We start from the raw sequence: 20042 nt of genomic DNA, 5'->3' as shown, positions 1-20042 counted from the left end.
TACCAGCTCTATTTCGACCTCGTACTAAATTTCAAATGCATAAAACACATATGAAGTTACAATATTCCTGTTTAACATCATCTTCACATTAAAAACGATGTAGAAAGTAGTAATAATTCATTGTAATCCTAATTGGTTGTTATTAGGATTTTCTGTTCCGTTTCTTACGATAATAAATTTTCCTTTGGGTGTTGTAGCTTTCTCCACACCGGAATTTGGTCAATTTGTGAGTTTCAGTTGAATGTAGTATAGGCGTCTAGAAGGGAACGTCGTTTGTCTGCTTACCGAAAGGTCAACATACTTATTAATGGGGTCAATTTGAAGCATAATTAATTTTGGTCATGTGTTTACGAAAAGTTGTAGAGAGAAATATAATTTGACATTGACGATGTTTGTGTGTAGATATACAACTTGTTTCAGTTATATTACGAAGACTTGAATTGTTGAAATTTAATTTTTAACACCTGAAATAATTCGTGGAATTCGTGGTTGACTCGTCTGAATGAGGTGGAGTGAGTTAAAAAGAGATAATAATATATACCATGACGCCTTTAGGCTAAATAAGTCTCATTAGATGGATGTTGAAGAAATTAACTAAATTATTTTTTTTTATATGGCTCTTCAAGTTTATTACACGAAGTGATCTTTATACTGATATAATAACAAAGAAAATCATGGATAGAAACAGTTTTTATTGATGATAAAAGTGATTATAATCATTTAAAAATAAACTATTGTAAATAATATTTTGTATCGGGGCTCAATTGGAATATTTCTTTCCAAATTTTCATCCTTTCTGGTACCGGGTTATTATCTAAAGCAAGCTCCTCTCCTATATCTAGAAAATATAGATTTTCTTCATCGATTGGTTTCCACGTAACATTTAGATCGTTTCCTTCAGGTGTTGGGTTAACATATTTTGCAAAATTAGTCCATAATTTAACCAGACGTCTTACTGCTAAAATTTCAGTTGGTCCTTTCTGGAGGTAGTCATCTGCAGAGGATATGTTGAAAAGATATCCTAGCTCGTCAGCATGGCAAGTACCTAAAACATACTGAGCTTAACACCTCAATATTAAGAGATTCTTCCCTCATGAATTACACGAAGTGTTATTAATTTTGGAGGTGGGGAAAAGGAAAAGGCATTAGGCGATAAATCAGTTGAATATACATAATGAGACATAGATTTCAAATATTTAGTTGCTTGATGTGATTCATGAGAGCTGACATGCGAAATCCTTCTGGAGTCTCGCACCTAAATGTTCATGCTAAATATACTGTATAGCAGTCTGTGAAATCTTAAGAGAAGACGCCTCTATCTTTTCTTATCATGTTGCGCACATCATCGATGTTTATCGGAATGACAAATGATTTTGGCCAACGTTGTCGATGTTTCTGATGGTGTTCTATTACCAAAAGTTCATTCTATTCATTGTTGTTGATTAAAGTCTTTTTTACTCGGCCAATTTCTGAATTGCCATTGGCTTCGCAATAACAAACGTGTGCCAGTGGTTCCACAAATTTTTATCGCCACCTATTGTTCGATTGTGAAAACTTATAAGGTAACTCTCGTAAAAGAACTCTAAATCATTTCATCTCTTTATAACCAAAGCGAGTTGTGGGCAGAAAAAGAATTTTTTTTTAAACTTGCGCGTACAACTTAATTATTTTAACAAAGAAACACCATTGTAGGCGATAGAATCCATAATAATATTTTATTTTTACTGTGTTTTTTGCTAAGTAAAGATAGCACTACTATACCTGCTAAATGCGTTAAATTATTCAATCTTTTGCAGTAGTTAAGTCCAGCATCTAGAGATATGTTGAATAAATAGACAGGTTCAGGCGAAGTTTTAGCATGCAATTTGGCTGCACCCATTATCGGGGCGATATAGTAATAATCTGTAGTTAACTAAAAAAAATTGTAGAAGGTAGTATTTGAACTAAAAAAGAAACTTTACAATCTGAATTTATCTATAAAATAAACTTGTGTGTGTGCGTGTGAAAGAAAATGGTTTGGAAGCCAAATAAATCTTCAATAATTATACCTGAATATTAATTTTGATATCCTTGATACAATTTACTAACAGATCTAAAGTATGTGGGTTATTTATGCTTAAAAGATGTGTGAGGTTCAAAGGTAAGAAGTAGTTTTGTGTAATAAGTGTCTGTTTTATGAATATAAATAAATAGCATAAGAATTATCATCGTAGAGTATAAACTTACCATATACTTATTAATATTTGCTTTATCAAAATAAGTTTTTTTCAATTTATCAATAATAACTTGTCTTTTCGGATCAGTTTCCGTAAGATGTAGATGTGGATGTATACAATTTTCTACTCCAAAATAATTTATTGGTGTTAATCCCTTTCGCAGTTCTTTTTGTTGGTAAATTTCATATAATAAACCTTCTGAATTTGTGAATCCTATTAACATAGGTACCTGATTGTATTTACCAGAAACAATCAATTCATCAGGCGAATTCGGTATTATTGCGGTCGGGTTTGGTTTTTCTATATTCGGGCAAATTTTACCAATTCTTCCATATTTCTAAAGAAAATTATAAATTGTAAAGTAATATAGTAATTTGGATCTTACAAAAGTGTGATTATCACGAAAATAAATTTATAATGCTTCGTATTGATTTATACAAATTGCAAATGGAATGTAACGTGGGATAATATTAATAATGAAACTCTCGTACGACAAATCGTACCAACGTTTCGATACCGAAAGAATTTAAAATAAACCTCAATCGATTATTCATATCTATGATTTTTAGATATATTGAAATTGTGTTATCAAATTTGTCAATTCTACTCTTCGGCATATATATGATATGGTATGAGCGCGACTTGAACCTGGGACCTCCTACATGTGATCCTAGCCACTATACCTTTTTTTACTAACTAATGCGATACGAAAATGTTCGTAAAGATTATTATGAAGATTGAAATGGAAAAATTAAAAAGTTTTATCAACAAATATGATGGAATTATTTAATTGAAAACAATCCTTGGTTACCCCAAGGTTTGATTCCAAAGTAGACACATCTTTGGAAGGTTTTTTATGAAGTGGCTTCCATCTACGTTGTTGTGACTTTTCTAATATCAGAAAAAGTACTAAACGTATCTCTTTTAGCAAATTTTAAGGGATACACTAAAAGTTTTTCGCCTCGAGTAGTCAGCAGTTTGTTTTATTGGACATATTTCTCAACTTTTTGCACATTTTCATCTTGTTTGAGGTAGAACGTTCCTCGGCTTTGGCTGAGTCATTTTCATTTGTAAATTGGTTATGTGTATATTAGGGCATGTACATAGTGACATTAAGTATATATTATGTCTCCATTTCTTGCTTTGATACTTGGTACTATTCAGAGTACAGCTGATCTATTAATCCCAGTCTTCTTAAAAAAATCAGAATGTGGGATGGCTCTAGCTGCCAGAGATCTTCGTCTTCTATTTTATACGCTCCAAGGCGTAGTTATCTGGAATTCCGTAGTGTCCCACACTTCAAGAGAATGTAGATAGAGGTTTCATTCTCTGCGCAACAGAATCTGCACGTCGCATTATTTGATAACCTCTTAAAGTGTCGGTAAATCTTCCAGATATTTTCATCAGCAGATTGTTGACTCTCTCAACCGATGTAGATTGTCACATATTACCATCATAAATACATTTTAATATTTCATGAGTTTCCTTGTTGCTTTTTCAACTTAATTTTTTACGGTCATACCGAAGTGGCTATAGATAGTAAATAGACAAACAACATTTTCATTTACCGTATTTTTAGATCACACCCCGTATATATTCGTTATTGTAGTATGAATATGAAAATTAATTGTGGGTAATGAGAAATAAATTATAATTTGATATTTATACTCACTAGAATGAACTTCTCTTGGCTGAGATATAAATCTTCGGCGGAAAGTTTCATCAAGACTTCCAACGCTTCTTCTTCTGTTTTAACATTATTGTTCATTATTTGAGCAAGTTCAACAGCAAAATTATGATATTTCTTCTCATCCACCCTAGCCCAAGGACAAAATGAACAACCACTTTGCAATATAGCTTTATGAAAAAGTCCTCTAGCTCTAGAAGACGTGATATGATAATGAACACTAGCGCTACCAGAACTTTCGCCAAAAATAGTTACATTATCAGGATCGCCGTTAAAATTCTTAATATTTCTTTGTATCCATTCAAGTGCCAATTGTTGGTCTTTGAGTCCTGCATTTCCATAAATATTCAAAGACGTGTCATTGAAAAATAAGTGTCCTAGGAAACCCAAGCGGAAGTTAACACAAACTAGAACTATATCTTCAATCATAAGGTGCTCGGGACCGTAGAGTTTAGTATTATTGCTTCCCATGATAAAACCCCCACCATGTATCCATACCATAACAGGTTTGAGATCAGAGTTATCTGAAGGCAACTGCAATACCATATTAATCATCTTTCAATTTGAATACTGATTAAAATGAAATTTAAAATTTAACTACATTGAAAAGACTCTGTATTAGCAAGTTACGTGGGGTTGTGGTAGAATGGATTTGAAGCTGAAAGAGATGTGGAGGGTTGGATAATAAAAAAATGCGTTTTCACTCGATTTGTGCTGAAAGACCGAATATTGTATAACGTAATGATCACTAAAAGACTCAATTCTGATGATAAATTTTTCAAAAGTTTGATAAATACACCAATCAATCAATGTAACGGCGTCTTTCCACCAAACCAAATCGGTAAAAAGTGTCTAAAAGTCGTTTAAAAATGTAGGTGATGTTGACAGATTATTTCGATTCGAACGGTGTTGTGTACTTGAGATGCGGTGGGAAATAACTTGTGGATTCGATTTAACGATAACGTACTAACACGTAAATATATTTCTTTTCAAAGTCCAACAAATCTATAGCGACTGTATATACATATACGAGTTCTATTCCCAAGACTTAATTTATCCTTCGGGACATCCGTTTTCGGTAAAAATGAATTAGAATAGAGTCCATTCAAGGAATGTGAACATTTTTAATGACAATATCATTTTACAATTGCAAAGGATTATAAAAAATGCATTTATAAGACACGCCTTGATGTCATACGTCTTTAACGAATTGTCAAAATCAGCCTCGAATACGTGGATTTCTTGTTTTTGTCTATGTAGTGCTGCGGAAGGTCCGAAAAGCGAGTTTCAACAGATGATTTTAAATTTTCTGGTTGATCAGAGGCAAAGGATTCACAGCTGATTCCTGTACCCGTTGAATTAATGCCCGGCACTACTCTATTCCGATTGAATTGAGTACTTTTGTTATATCGACTATTTATTGTAATTATCGTTTAGGCTGGTTTTAAACAGATGTTGATTGATTACAGATATGCGAATTTTTTCTGGTAATTTATATTTTACATAACATTTTATTTGCTATTCAAATCCAGTCTCATATAAATTTATACAGCAATTGTTCACAAATCCAGCTTATAAGTATTCATAAGCGTTTAAGATTTTGAATGCTTTTATTTGTATCTGGTTGTAGAAACTAGGTGTTAATAGCAAGTTCGCGACAATATCCCTATTGAAAATGAGCAGGATTCTAACTGAAACTCTTTTCTTTTATACTTTTCACTTAACTAAAAAGTCACTCATGTTTGATAAACTTGAACGTATCAGTTGAAGCTAATGTCCATAATAATCCATAATTTGGGCACATCATAGACACAAGGATTGTAAATTTGGTATATTACTTGACAGCTAAGATGTGTACATCCGCGGAAAATCGATTGTTTACCCCACGGCCGCCATTTTGTCGTAAATCAGCTATTTTCTAGATTATCTAATTGGGATCTATATAAGATAGAATCTTATATGCCGTAGTTTACATCCAGCTGAGAATATTGATTTATTATTATTAATCTTTATTATTATTAGTAATCTAGTACAATTTATAGTTTATTTTTACTATAAATATACATTATAATTATATTTTATCAATTCAAAAAATACAGTTATTTGTTAATACTCACTGACTTCGTATAGACATTCAAGTATAAACAATCTTCTGAGCCTTCGATGATATTAGTAACATCATTTCTTTGAATACATTGATTTGGATTCCTAGTTGCATCCTTTATATCGTTCCATGCTTTAACAACTTCCGGAGCCTGAAAATATGATGCAATATATATTATATATTATAATGATAAATACAAAGTCAACTAAGATATTTTTCTTAAATAAGTAGTAAGATTGCACATGTGCCGTATTAAAAATATTTAGGTTCAAGGATACATTAGAAATCTGTGTTCCACGAACATTCCGAACGAGTTTTATAAGTTCCGCGAACGCACAAAATGCGTATGAATCTGATGACAGAACATGTTCACTATTCAGGTTCTCTACCACGAATATTCTGTACAGTAATTTGTGGATACTTAATTTTCCAACTAGGTTCCAGTGTGACATGATTACGGCATGGGATAATTTTGTGATTAGGTAGAATAAAATTATATCTTTGATTATATGTACGAGGATGTATTGATATCTAGTTAGCCTGACCAGTTCCATGCATAAACAAAATATTGCGTTACCATAGCAACGAACAATAACTTATTAGAAGTGTAAGTGTAAAGTTTGACGTCAAAAAAGTAAACCAGAATTAAGCTTAATAACTTTGGTGATCAATGTCCTTCGTATGCAAGCTTCAAAAGAGGTGAATTTTCCATTGAAGATGATGACCGATCGGGAAGGTCAGTTTCTGTGTCAGTCCCTGAAAATATCGATGCAGTTCATGAAATGATTTTCTCAGACCGTCAATTGGGCTAAAACGAATATCTGAAGCACTGAATATTTCATACGAACGCCTTCATCATATAGTTCATGTCAATTTGGACGTGATAGAAATTGCTGCAAAATGGACCCCCAAACCGCGCTCGATCTGAGCTCTATCTGAAAACGATGTAGACTTCTTAAGCCGAATTGTTACTATGGATGAGACTTGGGTACATTTCTATGATCCAGAAACAAAGCAACAATCTATGGAATGGCGAAACTCTGGTTCTCCAACACCTAAGAAGTTTCGTGTCCAAAAATCTGCTGGAAAAGATCTTGCTTCAGTTTTTTGGGATTGACATGGAGTAAGCATGATTGATTTTTTGGATAAGGGTAGAACAATAACTGGAGATTACTATTCGACGTTACTGACCACTCTACGGGAAAAAATTAAAGAGGAAAGACGCGGAAAGCTATCCAAAGGTATTTTGTTTTTGCAGAACAACACAAATTCGTGATTAAGGGTTTGAATTACTTGAACACCCCCCCTATTCACTAGATTTGGCTCCGTCCGACTACCATCTCTTTCCTCAACTGAAAAAAAGTTTAAAAGGTCGTAAATTTTCTTACAACGAGGAGGTAATAAAAGCTGTGGAGGTCTGGTTTGCAGAGCAAGAAGAAACATTTTTTTCGAAAGGTCTAGAGACATTACAGGTTAGAGAAACGTCTTGGAGAATCAATTTTTCAGTCATATATGTGGAGAGTAGTGTAAAATACAGTGAAGGGCTTGTAAAAAGTACTTTATTTATGGTCATAATAAAGAGGTGGTTTCAACTCGTTTCAAACTAGGTGACACCTAGAATACAAACTTTTGGTTAAAAAAGAAATATTGATGAAGGCGCTGTACCAGTGTGTCAATTTCAAAATATTTTTTGGCTAATAGTCTATACCTTCAAAAATATATTGTGCAAGCGACAAGGTCGTATCTTAAATAGTTTTTGAATAGCAGCGTTCTAAAGAGATATCGCTCCATCTGTCTATGAGCTAAGTTTCGGCGTTAGCGTGCAGTTACTTGAATCTGTAGTATTCTAAACAGTACGTGTAAAAAAATTAGAATGTTACTTGTACGTAAAAAAAAATAATGGGAACGCGATGCCGTAATCTAAAAAAACAAACCAAAGAATCAGGAGGAAGGAGTAAGAATACGAAGAAGTTGACTGATCAAGTTATCAATAAACTACAGAAATATTACGGATTAACAATTACCAGGCATCAAGATAATGTTGATGAAATGTACAAAGAAATTTGGGCAACATTTTTTCACTTGTCTCCATCAGATAAAAATCCAAACAACAACGAAAGTTACAATGGGACACTTTGCTACAAAGTACCTTCACAGCGGGATGAAAACGATTGAGCTCGCTAATTTCGTAGCGGTTTCAATATTTAATTATGGTTTTTTAAATTTTAAAGGTGATGCAAGTAATGGGTATGTTTGTCGGCCCTATTGCGGAAGAATATGCCGTTCAAAGCGATGACAGCCAAATTAAGCAGGCGGAGATACGTCACGCGGTGTCCTTAAAAGAGGTACGAACAGCCCCGACAAACATTAACCTCTCAGCACGCATTTTTCGAAGAAGAAGAAGAAGAAGGTGTATTGTATGGGTCCGGCATACGAAATTAACCATTTTTATGGTAAATATAATTTTATGTAGTAAAAATCGATAGTTTAAACTATTTTCTCTAAGCGACATTTTTGAAAAATGCTGCCATCATAGCTCAAAGAGAAATTTGAGCGATCGACTTCAAATTCAGACTGAGTATTCTTGAATATATTTACTATACAAGGAACTATCATCTTTTTGATTGGTTGAAAATTCTCTTTGAAAAAATGATCATTTTTTTACCCCCAAAAACGACACTTTTTTCAGAACTACGCCATTTTGTCAATATTTGATATTTTCCAAAAATCGTAGGTCATTGAAAAGGAAATACCTTCAACTTCAACTTCAATCATGTCAGCAGTTGAGGAACTTTTTTTAGCACCTCCGAAGACAGCACATAACTCCGTTATTTTTCATTATTTTTGTAAAAAAAATCTTTAAATATACCTTATTATGTCGAAAAACATCAAAACATCCTATCGAGTATTGTCTTTTAAAAAACTTCCCGAAAATCGCATAATTGTTCATTGGTTATAATGAATCTGGGCATTTCCATTTTCAAACCAAAAAACTAGCGACAATTAAAATGTTCGATCTAGTATGTGATTATATTATGTCTATTAGCATATTCATATTCCAGTAAATTTTTTATTTTTTACTTTAGATTGTTAGGTTTCATATTAGCCTTTATCTTATTGCTGCCACTTCACGTATTAACTTTGAATTTTAGTTGAAAAAAGTACCCAAAAAGCTCACGAAATGTGACAATTATCTATAAAGACTTCTTACAAGTGGTAGAACCGATTAATAAGTAGAAATTGGTTGGATAGGCACAGTTGGAGTATCATTCGACAAACCTATTCATTCAAACACGCTATTGGCGAATCGAATACCGATATGCGAACAAAAAATAGCAACAACACGAACCTTATCACTATAGAGTAGAAGAAAGCTATTTTGAAAGAGAACTTCCAGAAATATTTTCATGAATAAATCCAGCATTCGGATAAGTGCTTTAAGAGGTTAGTGCTTTGAAAAAGATTAATTTAAATTTTATTTTACCGTTTTACTTTGTTTTTAATCAAATAATTCACTTTGTAAGTTCCATATATTTGAAGAGCAACTCGTATTTAGCGGATTATAAGGCAAGGGGTAGTAAATTTTTGAAGACGTGCGGAGACTATCAGGAATTGAACAGAACTTATAAAATAATTCCAAATTAATAAGTGAAATATTGACAATTTTATACAGGTTGTTATTATCACGGATATTTTAGAATAATTATTGATTTAAATATAAAGTATAGAAGATATTTATGGAGACTACCTTGTATATTATGCAACTCACTTTATCTGTGGAAACAATTGAAACTTCAATTAAATATTGATATTATGTATTTTTTAATTTACCTTGAATCTAAGTTCTCCAATAGGTGGCTGGGCGTACGGAATACCAAGAAAAGAATAAAATTTTTCACCATCTAGATTATCACTTTGACACCCTCTCAATCTACCTTCTGATACGGTAACAACTGGAGAATCCATAGTTGGATTACAAATGATATAAAGTGTTGATTTTTATTACATGTCGTTATCTTTCTTAGATAACTGTGTATATCTTTGAATGTCGTTATCTTTCTAAGATAACTGTGTATATCTTTGAATATGAATTTGTTTTTCAAAACGAGGAAAATTTAAATATGAGGTGAGATAAAATATCAATTACTTTACTCTCTAGATTCCCAGCTCTTCTAAGGTAACCTGCGTCATTTTTTTTTATTTTACTATTCTATTCCATCCTCGAAGCTTTTCATATCTCAGTTAGGTACCTTCTAGAAATTTTTTGCAGATGATTATTTCATGCAAGATCTCGCACGTGCAACATTTTCGATTTGGTGTCATTTTTAATGCGTGCAAGTTGCAATTCTAGGGAAAAATGAGTTTGTGATCTGTTGATATTACGTCTCTCGCCTAGGAGTTTTTTAAATGTTTCTCAATCCATTCTCAAATAATTTTTGTATGTTTCCTAATCTAATTCTATGGATAAACACATTCCCTTGTTCTAACTAGTCAGGGTCTGGCCTATCATCGCCTGGGTGGTTTTTTTCCGTCGATCAGACTTCAAAAGCAAGGCAGCAGCAGATATAATTATTGCCAGTGATGCAATGGCCACTTTTTTCTTGTTTATTTCACCTAGTTTTGTTATTTTCATTTCCAAACCACATCCAAAATATTGAATAAAAGTTTACTTTTATAATGAAATCTTGATTACTGGCAACAATGATGTAATGGCAAGAGACTTGCATGCAATTTTCTCAAACGTTGTCTTGCATCATGACATGAGCCTTTTGGTATTTTTAAAACTCGTTTCAGTATTTGGGTTTACTATTGAGTCCTGAAGACTTAATTCCTGGTTATATTGATTCTGTTTTATGCTTGATTTTCAGGAATTCTCAGATTTGAAACATTAATGCTACATTTTTAGTCTTATGTCAATTAACGTCTCACTAGCCTTCGTATTTCTCTTTGCTTAAACTTCGTCTAATTATATATATTCTCTCTGCCCTTTTCACTGTCGCATATACTTATTCTTTCGCTTATCCAAAGTACTGAAAGTTCCTATTGTGTACCCGTTTATTTTGATATGTGTTTCACATTTTAAACCATCAGAGCAGATTTTTACTTACTCAAGATTTCATTACTATGTCAAATAAAACTGATTATTTTGATCGAGAGTTCGGTTAGATTAGGTTAGGTGTTTAGGTGTAGAGTGTTACATAAATGAAATACAGAAAAACTGTGAATTTTTTTTAACAAATTTTATTCATGCATAAGTATATTTACGACTACAAAAATCATTTTTCGAAATGAAAATTATGAGCTTGCATTAATAAGCTCTAAAACCTCGTTCCAAACTTTTAACCTATCGGGTATGGGGTTAGTACATGGTACAAGTTCCTCTCCAATATCCAAGTAATGAACCTCATTCTTATCAACCGGTTTCCATGTGATGTTCAAATCATTTCCAGTCGGAGTAGGGTTACCATATTTGGCAAAATTAGTCCACAGTTTAACAAAGCGTCTAATTGCTGAAATTTCTAATTGACCTTTGTGTAGTTTGTGCGCAGCAATCGCAGTGTTGAATAAATATCCCAATTCATCACAATGGGAGGCACCTGAAATGTTTATTCATATTTATTACGTGATATAATACAGGGGTCGTACAACATATTCTCCTCTTAATTGGATACATTCATTACAGCGAACCTGCAACGTCTCTAGACCTTTCGAAAAAAATGTTTCTTCTTGCTCTGCAAACCAGACCTCCACAACTTTTATTACCTCCTCGTTGCAAGAAAATTTACGACCTTTTGAACTTTTTTTCAGTTGAGGAAAGAGATGGTAGTCGAACGGAGCCAAATCTAGTGAATTGAGGAGGTGTTCTAGTAATTCAAACCCTAAATCACGAATTTTTTGCATTGCAACATAAGATTTGTGTGCAGAGGCGTTGTCCTGCAAAAACAAAACATCTTTAGATAGCTGCCCGCGTCTTTTCTCTTTAATTTTTTTCCGTAGAATGGTCAGTAATGTCGAATAGTAATCTCCAGTTATTGTTCTACCCTTATCCGAAAAATCAATCATGATTACTCCATGGCAATTCCAAAAAACTGAAGCAAGAACTTTTCCAGCAGATTTTTGGACACGAAACTTCTTAGGTCTTGGAGAACCAGAGTGTCGCCATTCCATCGATTGTTGCTTTGTTTCTGGATTGTATAAATGTCTCATCGATTAACAATTCGATTTAAGAAGTCTACAACGTTTTCAAATCGAGCAAAGATCGAACGCGATGCGTCTATACTAAAACTGAAAAAGATATTTCATTTAATGGCATCTGCTCCGTACTTTTTATGCCATTTCAGTAAATCTTAATAGTCCGCGCTGATGCCAGTGAATCTATAATCTGGACCAGTATTTATTTATTAGATAATGTTTGCTTCATAAATTCCTCATCCCTTTTATGCCAAAGATTATACAATTATAGAACTGCAATTTTTGTTAAAAATTGTCGTCTGGTTGTGTATAATTGCTTAGATTATTTACAATTTACTATAAGTATCATTAAAATCAGATGTCAATTTTATTACTTCATTAAAATATTACATACCAAACTTTACAAATTAAACTGCTAGGCGTGTTATAACAGCACGAAACTCATAACTTTTCTTTTGTTTGGAAGGCTTACCTGAATAATGATTTTTGTCGAATAGCCTTTTCCAAAAATTGAGACCAGCGTCCAAAGACATGTTGTAAAGATATACAGGTTCCGACGATGTTTTAGCATGTAGCTTGGATGTAATTATCGTAGGTATTATAAATAAAGAGTCGGTCGTCCACTGAAAAAAAAAATAGTTAGGAATGACCTTATTATATTGAGAAATAAATAATAACTTACCATATATTTTTCGCTGGCATATTTCCCTTGCGAATAAAACTTACTCAATTTATCAAGGATAATTTGCCTTTTTGGATGATCCTCTTTCAAACCAACAGAACGTGAGAATTCGAAGAAATATTCCCAGCCAGAACCGATAACATTAGTTGTATATAAAATATCTTCAAGTATTCCTTCATTATTTGTGAATCCTGCTAGCAAAGGAACTTTATTATATTGTTCGGACAATATTTTTTGTTCCACTGGTATAGTTTGTGTAAAGCTTGATTCCTCCCAAACGAGAAAAGGTTTATTTCTAGGAAATTTCTAAAATAATAAAGTTATTTTGGTTCAAAGATCCTTTATAGATGATTTATATTTCCATTTCTTCAACAAATTGATAACAATATTATTTCTGCAATGAAAAACTCTATATTTAACTAAGATAACTTCTACAAATTAGCCCCAAAAGACACTTTCAATAAGCAAATATGAGCTAAGAAGAATTACCGGTACGTTCACCTGAACCTTGTTCGATGAAATACCATCTGAAGGACATCGCAAGGAACCAAAGGAAGCAGCCAATCAAGTATCTCACTTTACAAAATTCTTATTAGCTGACCGGTCAACAGTTTGTGTTACATGATAGATTGATGAAATTATACCTGACCTTACAAAGAAAATACAAGAATTTTGGAAAATAATCTGAGGGGTCTAAATCTGGCGTTATTATTACAACTTATTACAACGTTTTAGCGAAGAAAACAAGCAAAAACAGTCGCATTTGCAATGCACCAGCTCAGACACTTTTATTGCAATGGCTAAAATTGATGAATTGATATCTCATGCACCCTATTCACCAAATTTAGCCCATTGAGAATATGTTCTGTTCCCAGACTTGAAAAAATGGCTCGGCGGTCAAAGATTTTCCAAAAATAACGAGGTGATATCGACAGTTAATGATTATTTTGAGGAGTTTAACGATTCTTATTATAAAAGAGTCTTCTGGGACCATCCTCGTACTACGCATCGCCGAGAAATAAATGTAGCAATTGGAATTTGACAACATCATGTATTTTAGTATTTAAAACCTAAAATTTAACAAGGTTAAAGAAGCACGCAAAAAAATATTATACAATATTATGAGTGAAGTATAAAATTCTCGTTAAAATGGCGTGATCTATTCATAACAAAAGCAAAACATCGAGTAATATTTTAACTTACCTCCAAAAACTTTGTTTGCAATTCGAAAAATTTTTCCTCTGGCACTTTTCTCAGAACTTCCAACGCTTCACGTTCCGTCTTCGCATTTTTATTAATCAGTTGCGCCATTTTTACTACAATACTCTGTGATTCTATTTTAGTGAACAGACAACCGCTCTGCATAATTGCTTTGTGAAAAAGCCCCTTCGATGCTTGTGATAGAACATGGAAGTGTACACTCATACCCCCTGCACTTTCCCCAAAAATTGTTACATTATTAGGATCTCCATTAAAGTATTTTATATTCTTTTGAACCCATTGCATGGCCAATCTTTGGTCGCATATTCCTGCATTATTTGGTATTTCTAATGAAGGATCATCTACTTTAAGAAAACCTAGAAATCCCAATCGATAATTTATTGTTACGAGGACTATGTCTTCAAGCATCAAATGTTCTGGACCATAATGCTGGACATTATTCGATCCTACAATGAAACCGCCTCCATGAATCCATATCATAACTGGCTTCAACGAGGAATCTTCTGAAGGCAGCTGGAGTATAAAACAATTAGTAGTTTATAGATTGCTGTAGAATGAGTAACAGAAAAAAAAATGAGATATAAAAGCTATTATGAGACTAAAAATAAAATAAAACGTTGAAGTGATAGACTAAAATAGTTATAAAAAGCATCTAGGATGAAAATATGAAGTAGCTCAAATAGTTAATAAAAGTTGAATAGAGGTTTATACTCAGATGAACAATAAATAAATTTGCTTGGTACGATAATTCGTACTCACTTGTTTTGAAAAGACATTAAGGTTCAAACAATCCTCAGCACCATCAACTTTTCGTGTTATTTCGCTACAGTGAATACTGCAGGAACCTTGTTTAGTAGCATCTCTTATTCCAGTCCATGGTTCAGCTGGTTCGGGTGCCTAGAATGTTATATAATTACCAATTGTTAGGTAATCTGTATATTATTCAAGAACATATTAACGAGAATATAAGAGGTGTGACTATTTGCTACAGAAAAATTAGGCCCGCGCCAAAGTTTAGAGATGACTGTTAAGTCTGAAACCTACTCTTTCCAATGGGATGTCTACCGTGTCTGTAGTCAAACTAGTGTAGCCGTTTCCTTCGCTTATGTAGGTTGGTATTTTTATTTTGCCTTATAAAAAACAGAGCAACGGATTATTGTAAAATTTCACATGAAAGTGGTGATAATAAATATCAGTCTCGTTATAAAGTAACTACATCTCGTACAGCAAAGTTTTTTCTACTTTGATTATACATTTGCCACACAATAAGATTGAAAATATTATGAAAATGATTCAAGACAAGTTCTCAATCAGACCAATGAATATTAGAATCAGTTTGTATTATTTATTATGTTTTCAACAATAATTTTAATACTTATATTTACCTCTACTATCTTTAATTAACGATTCTATGAGCTTCTATCAGTTTTATCTGCATGTCCGTGATTCTATTAATGAAAGAAAAAATATATATGAATGTCTCCAGAACTCCAGAAGATTCGATATTAAGTAGTCAATAACTGTAAACACACATACAAGAACCATAATATTTGTAGTTTCAACGATGGGCGCAATACGTCAATAAATAGAGCTCAACAAGCCTATATTTTTATGTTTTGTTGACCTCACTGAAGCCTTTGAGAAAGTAAACTGATAGGGATTGTTCAAAGGACTACGGTTCATAACCAGGATACAACAGGGAGACAACATACACTATTCAATACAGAATCGGAGATCGAAAATGGATAAGGCCTACTATACAGGATGAAGAACCCGGTAGTTGAATAAAATATCAGTATTTTGAATAAAAAGATTCAATCAATGGTTATAATCAAAGATGCAAACCAAATACCAAACCTCATATTAGGTCTGTTGTCCATTTTTTTTCAGTCTTTTCGCGTTTCGTGGCGTTAACAACTCCTCTAGTAGCGGATTTGGGTTTTGTGATCTTTGATAATCCTTTTTTGGATAACTTCTTGTACAATGGGCACTCTCAGGTCCACGTGAATGGTGTGATTTGTTACATACTATGGAGCATCTACTAGTTGACGGAGTATTTTAGATTGGGATCTCTTTATAATATTTGTATTAGATTTGGAAGCGTAGCCCCACAGCTCTATTCCATATGTCCTTATAGGCTTCACGACAGATTTGTAGATAACGATTTTTTATTTTTTTTTCGTTTTTTGCTAGGTGGATTCCTAAGTATTTGGCACTATCTGCTTGTGGTATTTCCGTATTGTTTAACTTAACTGGCGGACATGTAGCCTCACCGTGAATGTTACATCTATTGATTTGGTCTCATTAACTTCAATCTTCCATTTTTGTAGCTACCCCTGTAATTGGTCAAGATGAGCCTGGACAGTAAAGAGGATGATTGTGTCGTCAGCAAAAGTTCCTGTTGTGCTGGTATATCTGATGTATACAGTATACACGCTACCCTGTGGCACCCCTACTGCTATAGTAAACTTTTCTTCATTAACTTTGTTTGGAAAGTTTCAGAAGTGGGTAGTAGTTTGGGAGAAGAGTTCTTTTAATTTTGTATAGCAGTCCTTGATGCCACACTCTGTCAAAAGCCTGTCCAATATCAAGAAAAACAGCAGAGCAGTATTCTTTGTTTTCCAGGGACTCGGATACTGGTCAAAATCATATAAAGTTGCACAAATCATATTGATTGGTAAACTAGGCAAAGACCCAACGTGTCATCTTATCGTTCAATAAGCCTTCTACCTACATTGTCCAAACTTTTACATAGAATAACTGAAGACTCACTTCCACAATAAGTCCACCGACTCACTCAGAAAATGAATAAAATGAAAACGTTGAGAACAATTGATGAAATGAGCCTAAGAATTGGGATCAAGATACTTGAAAAGATTTAGAAAAGAATACTAAAAACCAGATGGGAGAAATAGATAAAACGCCAAAAATATAATACGGAGAGCACTTGGCAAACCATAAAAAACGGTATGAGTGCAGCATCTCAAGAAAAGCACAGGACAGCTGAATATTCGAAATTAATTAGACACGGTTCTATTAAAAGAAAGAGGATAAAATCATAATGTACAATATTTATAGTGTACGCTCGATTCATTTTTATACAATTATTAATTTTACCTTAAATCTGAGGTTTCCTACAGGAGGTTTCCCATAAGGTATGCCTAGGAACGCATAGAACGCTTCTCCATCCAAATTTGTTCTTTGATTTCCTCGTAGTTTTCCTTCGGTTATAGTTACAACAGGAGACTCCATTTATATCTAGAATTAAAAATTAATATTTTGCGACTACATCTAATAATCTAAAACTAAGAGGATACGAAATGAGAAATAAAGAAGTCAAAATCCTGTGCTATGCAGACGATGCGGTACTGTTGGCGGAGAACGAGGACGATCTGCAAAGGCTACTGTACCAATTTAACAAAACAGCGAAAAAGTTCAATATGATAATATCAGCGGCAAAGACAAAATCAATGGTTACTTCCAAGACACCGATCAGATGTAAGCTTGTGGTGGATAACAAAATAATACACCAGGAAATGAAATTTAAATATCTGGGAATCGAAATATCTGGACACGGGGACGTGGAGACGGAAGTAAGAAACCAATCTACAAGATCCTCAAGAGCAGCAGCGTACCTAAATGACACAATCTGGCGAAATAAATACATTCTAACTGAAGCAAAAGCCCGCATATACAAGACCGCAATCAGACCTATATTATCCTATGCAGCAGAGACCCGACCTGAGACCTCTAAAACGAAACGGATATTGGAGACTACAGAAATGAAAATAGTTCGAAGAATAGCGGGAAGAACACTAATGGATAGAGAGAGGGGTGAAAACATAAGACGAACGTGTGGGATAGATAACATCAATGACTGGGTACAGGATAGAAAGATAAAATGAAAATATCAAGGGACAAATCACCAGCAGGACAAAGAAGTCTTGGAAGACCTAGGAAAAGATGGAGTGCAACCTCCCAGGTGACTGAGCAGAGGCAATGATGATGTGAAGAAAAGCAAGTAATGATGCCTATACACTGCAGTCTGCTTTGAAATTGAACATTCCAGAAGGCCATTTCCATCATATTATGATTTTTATGTATCAAAATTAATTTGCTGCATATCGTTCCATAAAGCTTTACCAAAAACTTGATAAAAGTAAAGCCAGCACCAAATAATGTTACATATCTTCATTATTTATAATTGTTTCTAGCTAAAATAGTTTTTTTCTACCCCTACAAATTACGAACCCTTACGGGGCCTAGTTGTTGAGATATAAGGTATTCAAAATATTACATTATAATCAAAAATTTTGCATAAATCAAGAACGCCTTTAGATTTTTTTCCAAATTTGGTAACCAATATGCTCCTTAATAAAGTAATATTATGACATAAACAAAATTTAACCAGTGGCGCGCTGTCAGGTTTAGTTGTCACTTTTATCCCTCTATTTTTTACGCCACTGGAGCAAATTTTCTTACACGCCAATGTTTTTGAAACAATTCTGTTCAGCACCTGATTATTTGTATCAATTTTAAATAAATGTTATTAAACTCAAAAGTTCAAATGCAATTAAATTGAATGTACAAACTTTGTTTTTATTATTAGTACTAGAAGTGTTAATAATAAAAATTCAAAAATCATTTTGTCCTCAATTAAATGATATAGTATTGTTTTAACTACAATTATGATAATGTAAAAAAATAGATATTTTTGATATTAGGACCTTCCACAACTTCATAGTTTTTTAATTTATATATGTTTGAAATTAATCTAAGTAAAAATGATCTTGTAATTTTCTAAAAATGAAAAGTAAATCAAGTTTATTAGTATTTGAGATTATTTGTTATTATTCTGTAAATCCATATAATAAATATACTACTTTCATAAAATCAAACTAAGTTTCACTTGACTACAAGTCTCATTTTATTACTAAGAAAGAAAATAATTATTTGCCTGTTTAGAAGGTTTATTTTTTCAGTTTTCAATTGATTAGCTGTTTTCTCACTTTATTGTAACAATTGGGATATCGAACTGATGTTTTGCTTATAAAAATGCAAAAAATATATCAACAATATAAATAACTTTCGTTTTAAGTTGTGACTGGTCGTCTTAACACATGTACACTTGTTAAAATACCTGTTGTAGAAGTAATTATTGTTATAAACATTCAATTATTATTTTAACACAACTCGTACCTACCTTTTTTTTACTTCTTAAAGTATGAAATCAAACATACATTCCCCACACTAGGTGAACAAGTTTTTAGTATTAAATTTCTCGACGTACCAAAGATTGTTTGCACAAGATAAGAGGTCATATGTTATGTAATAGATATATCGGTGTATATTTGATTACAATTATCAAAATTGAAGTTCTTAATTTTCTTTATTTAGATTTAAAACATTTTGCGTTAATCAAAATTTGTTTAGAAGATTCATTGCACAATATTGCATATCAAATTCTACACATATTTTCAGTAATTACATGGATTTTATTAATAATATCAAAACTAATCAAAACTGGAGCGGCAGTAACTTATGAACGTATAAAAATTGGATTTGTGCATCCTTAGACGTGCAAGTCATCGGCATCCATTTGCTAGTTTTCAGTTTGATTTCCGTATGGCTAAAAAATGGTCATCAGAACTGATCCGCAAATTTCTTTACGTACGTACTTAGTTGTTATAAAATCAGAGATAGTCTTGAAAACGTTTATCAATCTCCGATTTCCGTGTTAGAAATCAAACCTTACCATTAAAGCTCGGAATAAGTTTCGACGAGATGTAGGTATATAAGCAACGAAGCCATTATTAAGAGGGTGGTATCAATTAAAAAACTGAAAAGTAATCAAACTATTTTAAAAAAACATTGTTTAAAACTTTTTAGATTGATGTGATTTGAAAACGTGTTTTTCAGTTTTTCTAAACTTTATTTTTT

General features: G+C 32.9%; 2 protein-coding genes across 3 annotated transcripts; both read right to left on the bottom strand.

The window, feature by feature from the left end:
* Nucleotides 1–672: 672 nt before the first annotated feature.
* Nucleotides 673–10040, bottom strand: LOC130900332 (juvenile hormone esterase-like). The gene is made up of 6 exons (XM_057810870.1): nucleotides 9839–10040; nucleotides 6021–6158; nucleotides 3889–4437; nucleotides 2227–2553; nucleotides 1762–1912; nucleotides 673–1045 (listed from the first exon to the last, which is right to left on the bottom strand). The coding sequence occupies exons 1-6, from the start codon at nucleotides 9971–9973 to the stop codon at nucleotides 732–734; spliced, it is 1614 nt and encodes a 537-aa protein (XP_057666853.1). The 5' UTR covers nucleotides 9974–10040; the 3' UTR covers nucleotides 673–731.
* A 1183-nt stretch (nucleotides 10041–11223) lies between these two features.
* Nucleotides 11224–19446, bottom strand: LOC130900335 (juvenile hormone esterase-like). Of its 2 annotated transcripts, none has more exons than XM_057810875.1 (7): nucleotides 19306–19446; nucleotides 17220–17360; nucleotides 14862–14999; nucleotides 14085–14615; nucleotides 12882–13187; nucleotides 12672–12822; nucleotides 11224–11604 (listed from the first exon to the last, which is right to left on the bottom strand). In XM_057810875.1, the coding sequence occupies exons 2-7, from the start codon at nucleotides 17352–17354 to the stop codon at nucleotides 11303–11305; spliced, it is 1563 nt and encodes a 520-aa protein (XP_057666858.1). In that variant the 5' UTR covers nucleotides 17355–17360; nucleotides 19306–19446; the 3' UTR covers nucleotides 11224–11302. The 2 variants fall into 2 exon arrangements, with proteins under 2 accessions (XP_057666858.1, XP_057666859.1); XM_057810876.1 differs by having other exon boundaries at nucleotides 17220–17362; nucleotides 19309–19421.
* Nucleotides 19447–20042: the final 596 nt, after the last annotated feature.

This window comes from Diorhabda carinulata, chromosome 12 (genome assembly GCF_026250575.1).
Source record: "Diorhabda carinulata isolate Delta chromosome 12, icDioCari1.1, whole genome shotgun sequence".
Lineage (NCBI taxonomy): Eukaryota > Metazoa > Arthropoda > Insecta > Coleoptera > Chrysomelidae > Diorhabda > Diorhabda carinulata.
Note: the sequence above shows the minus strand (reverse complement) of the source record. Positions and strands in the feature narration are given on the sequence as shown.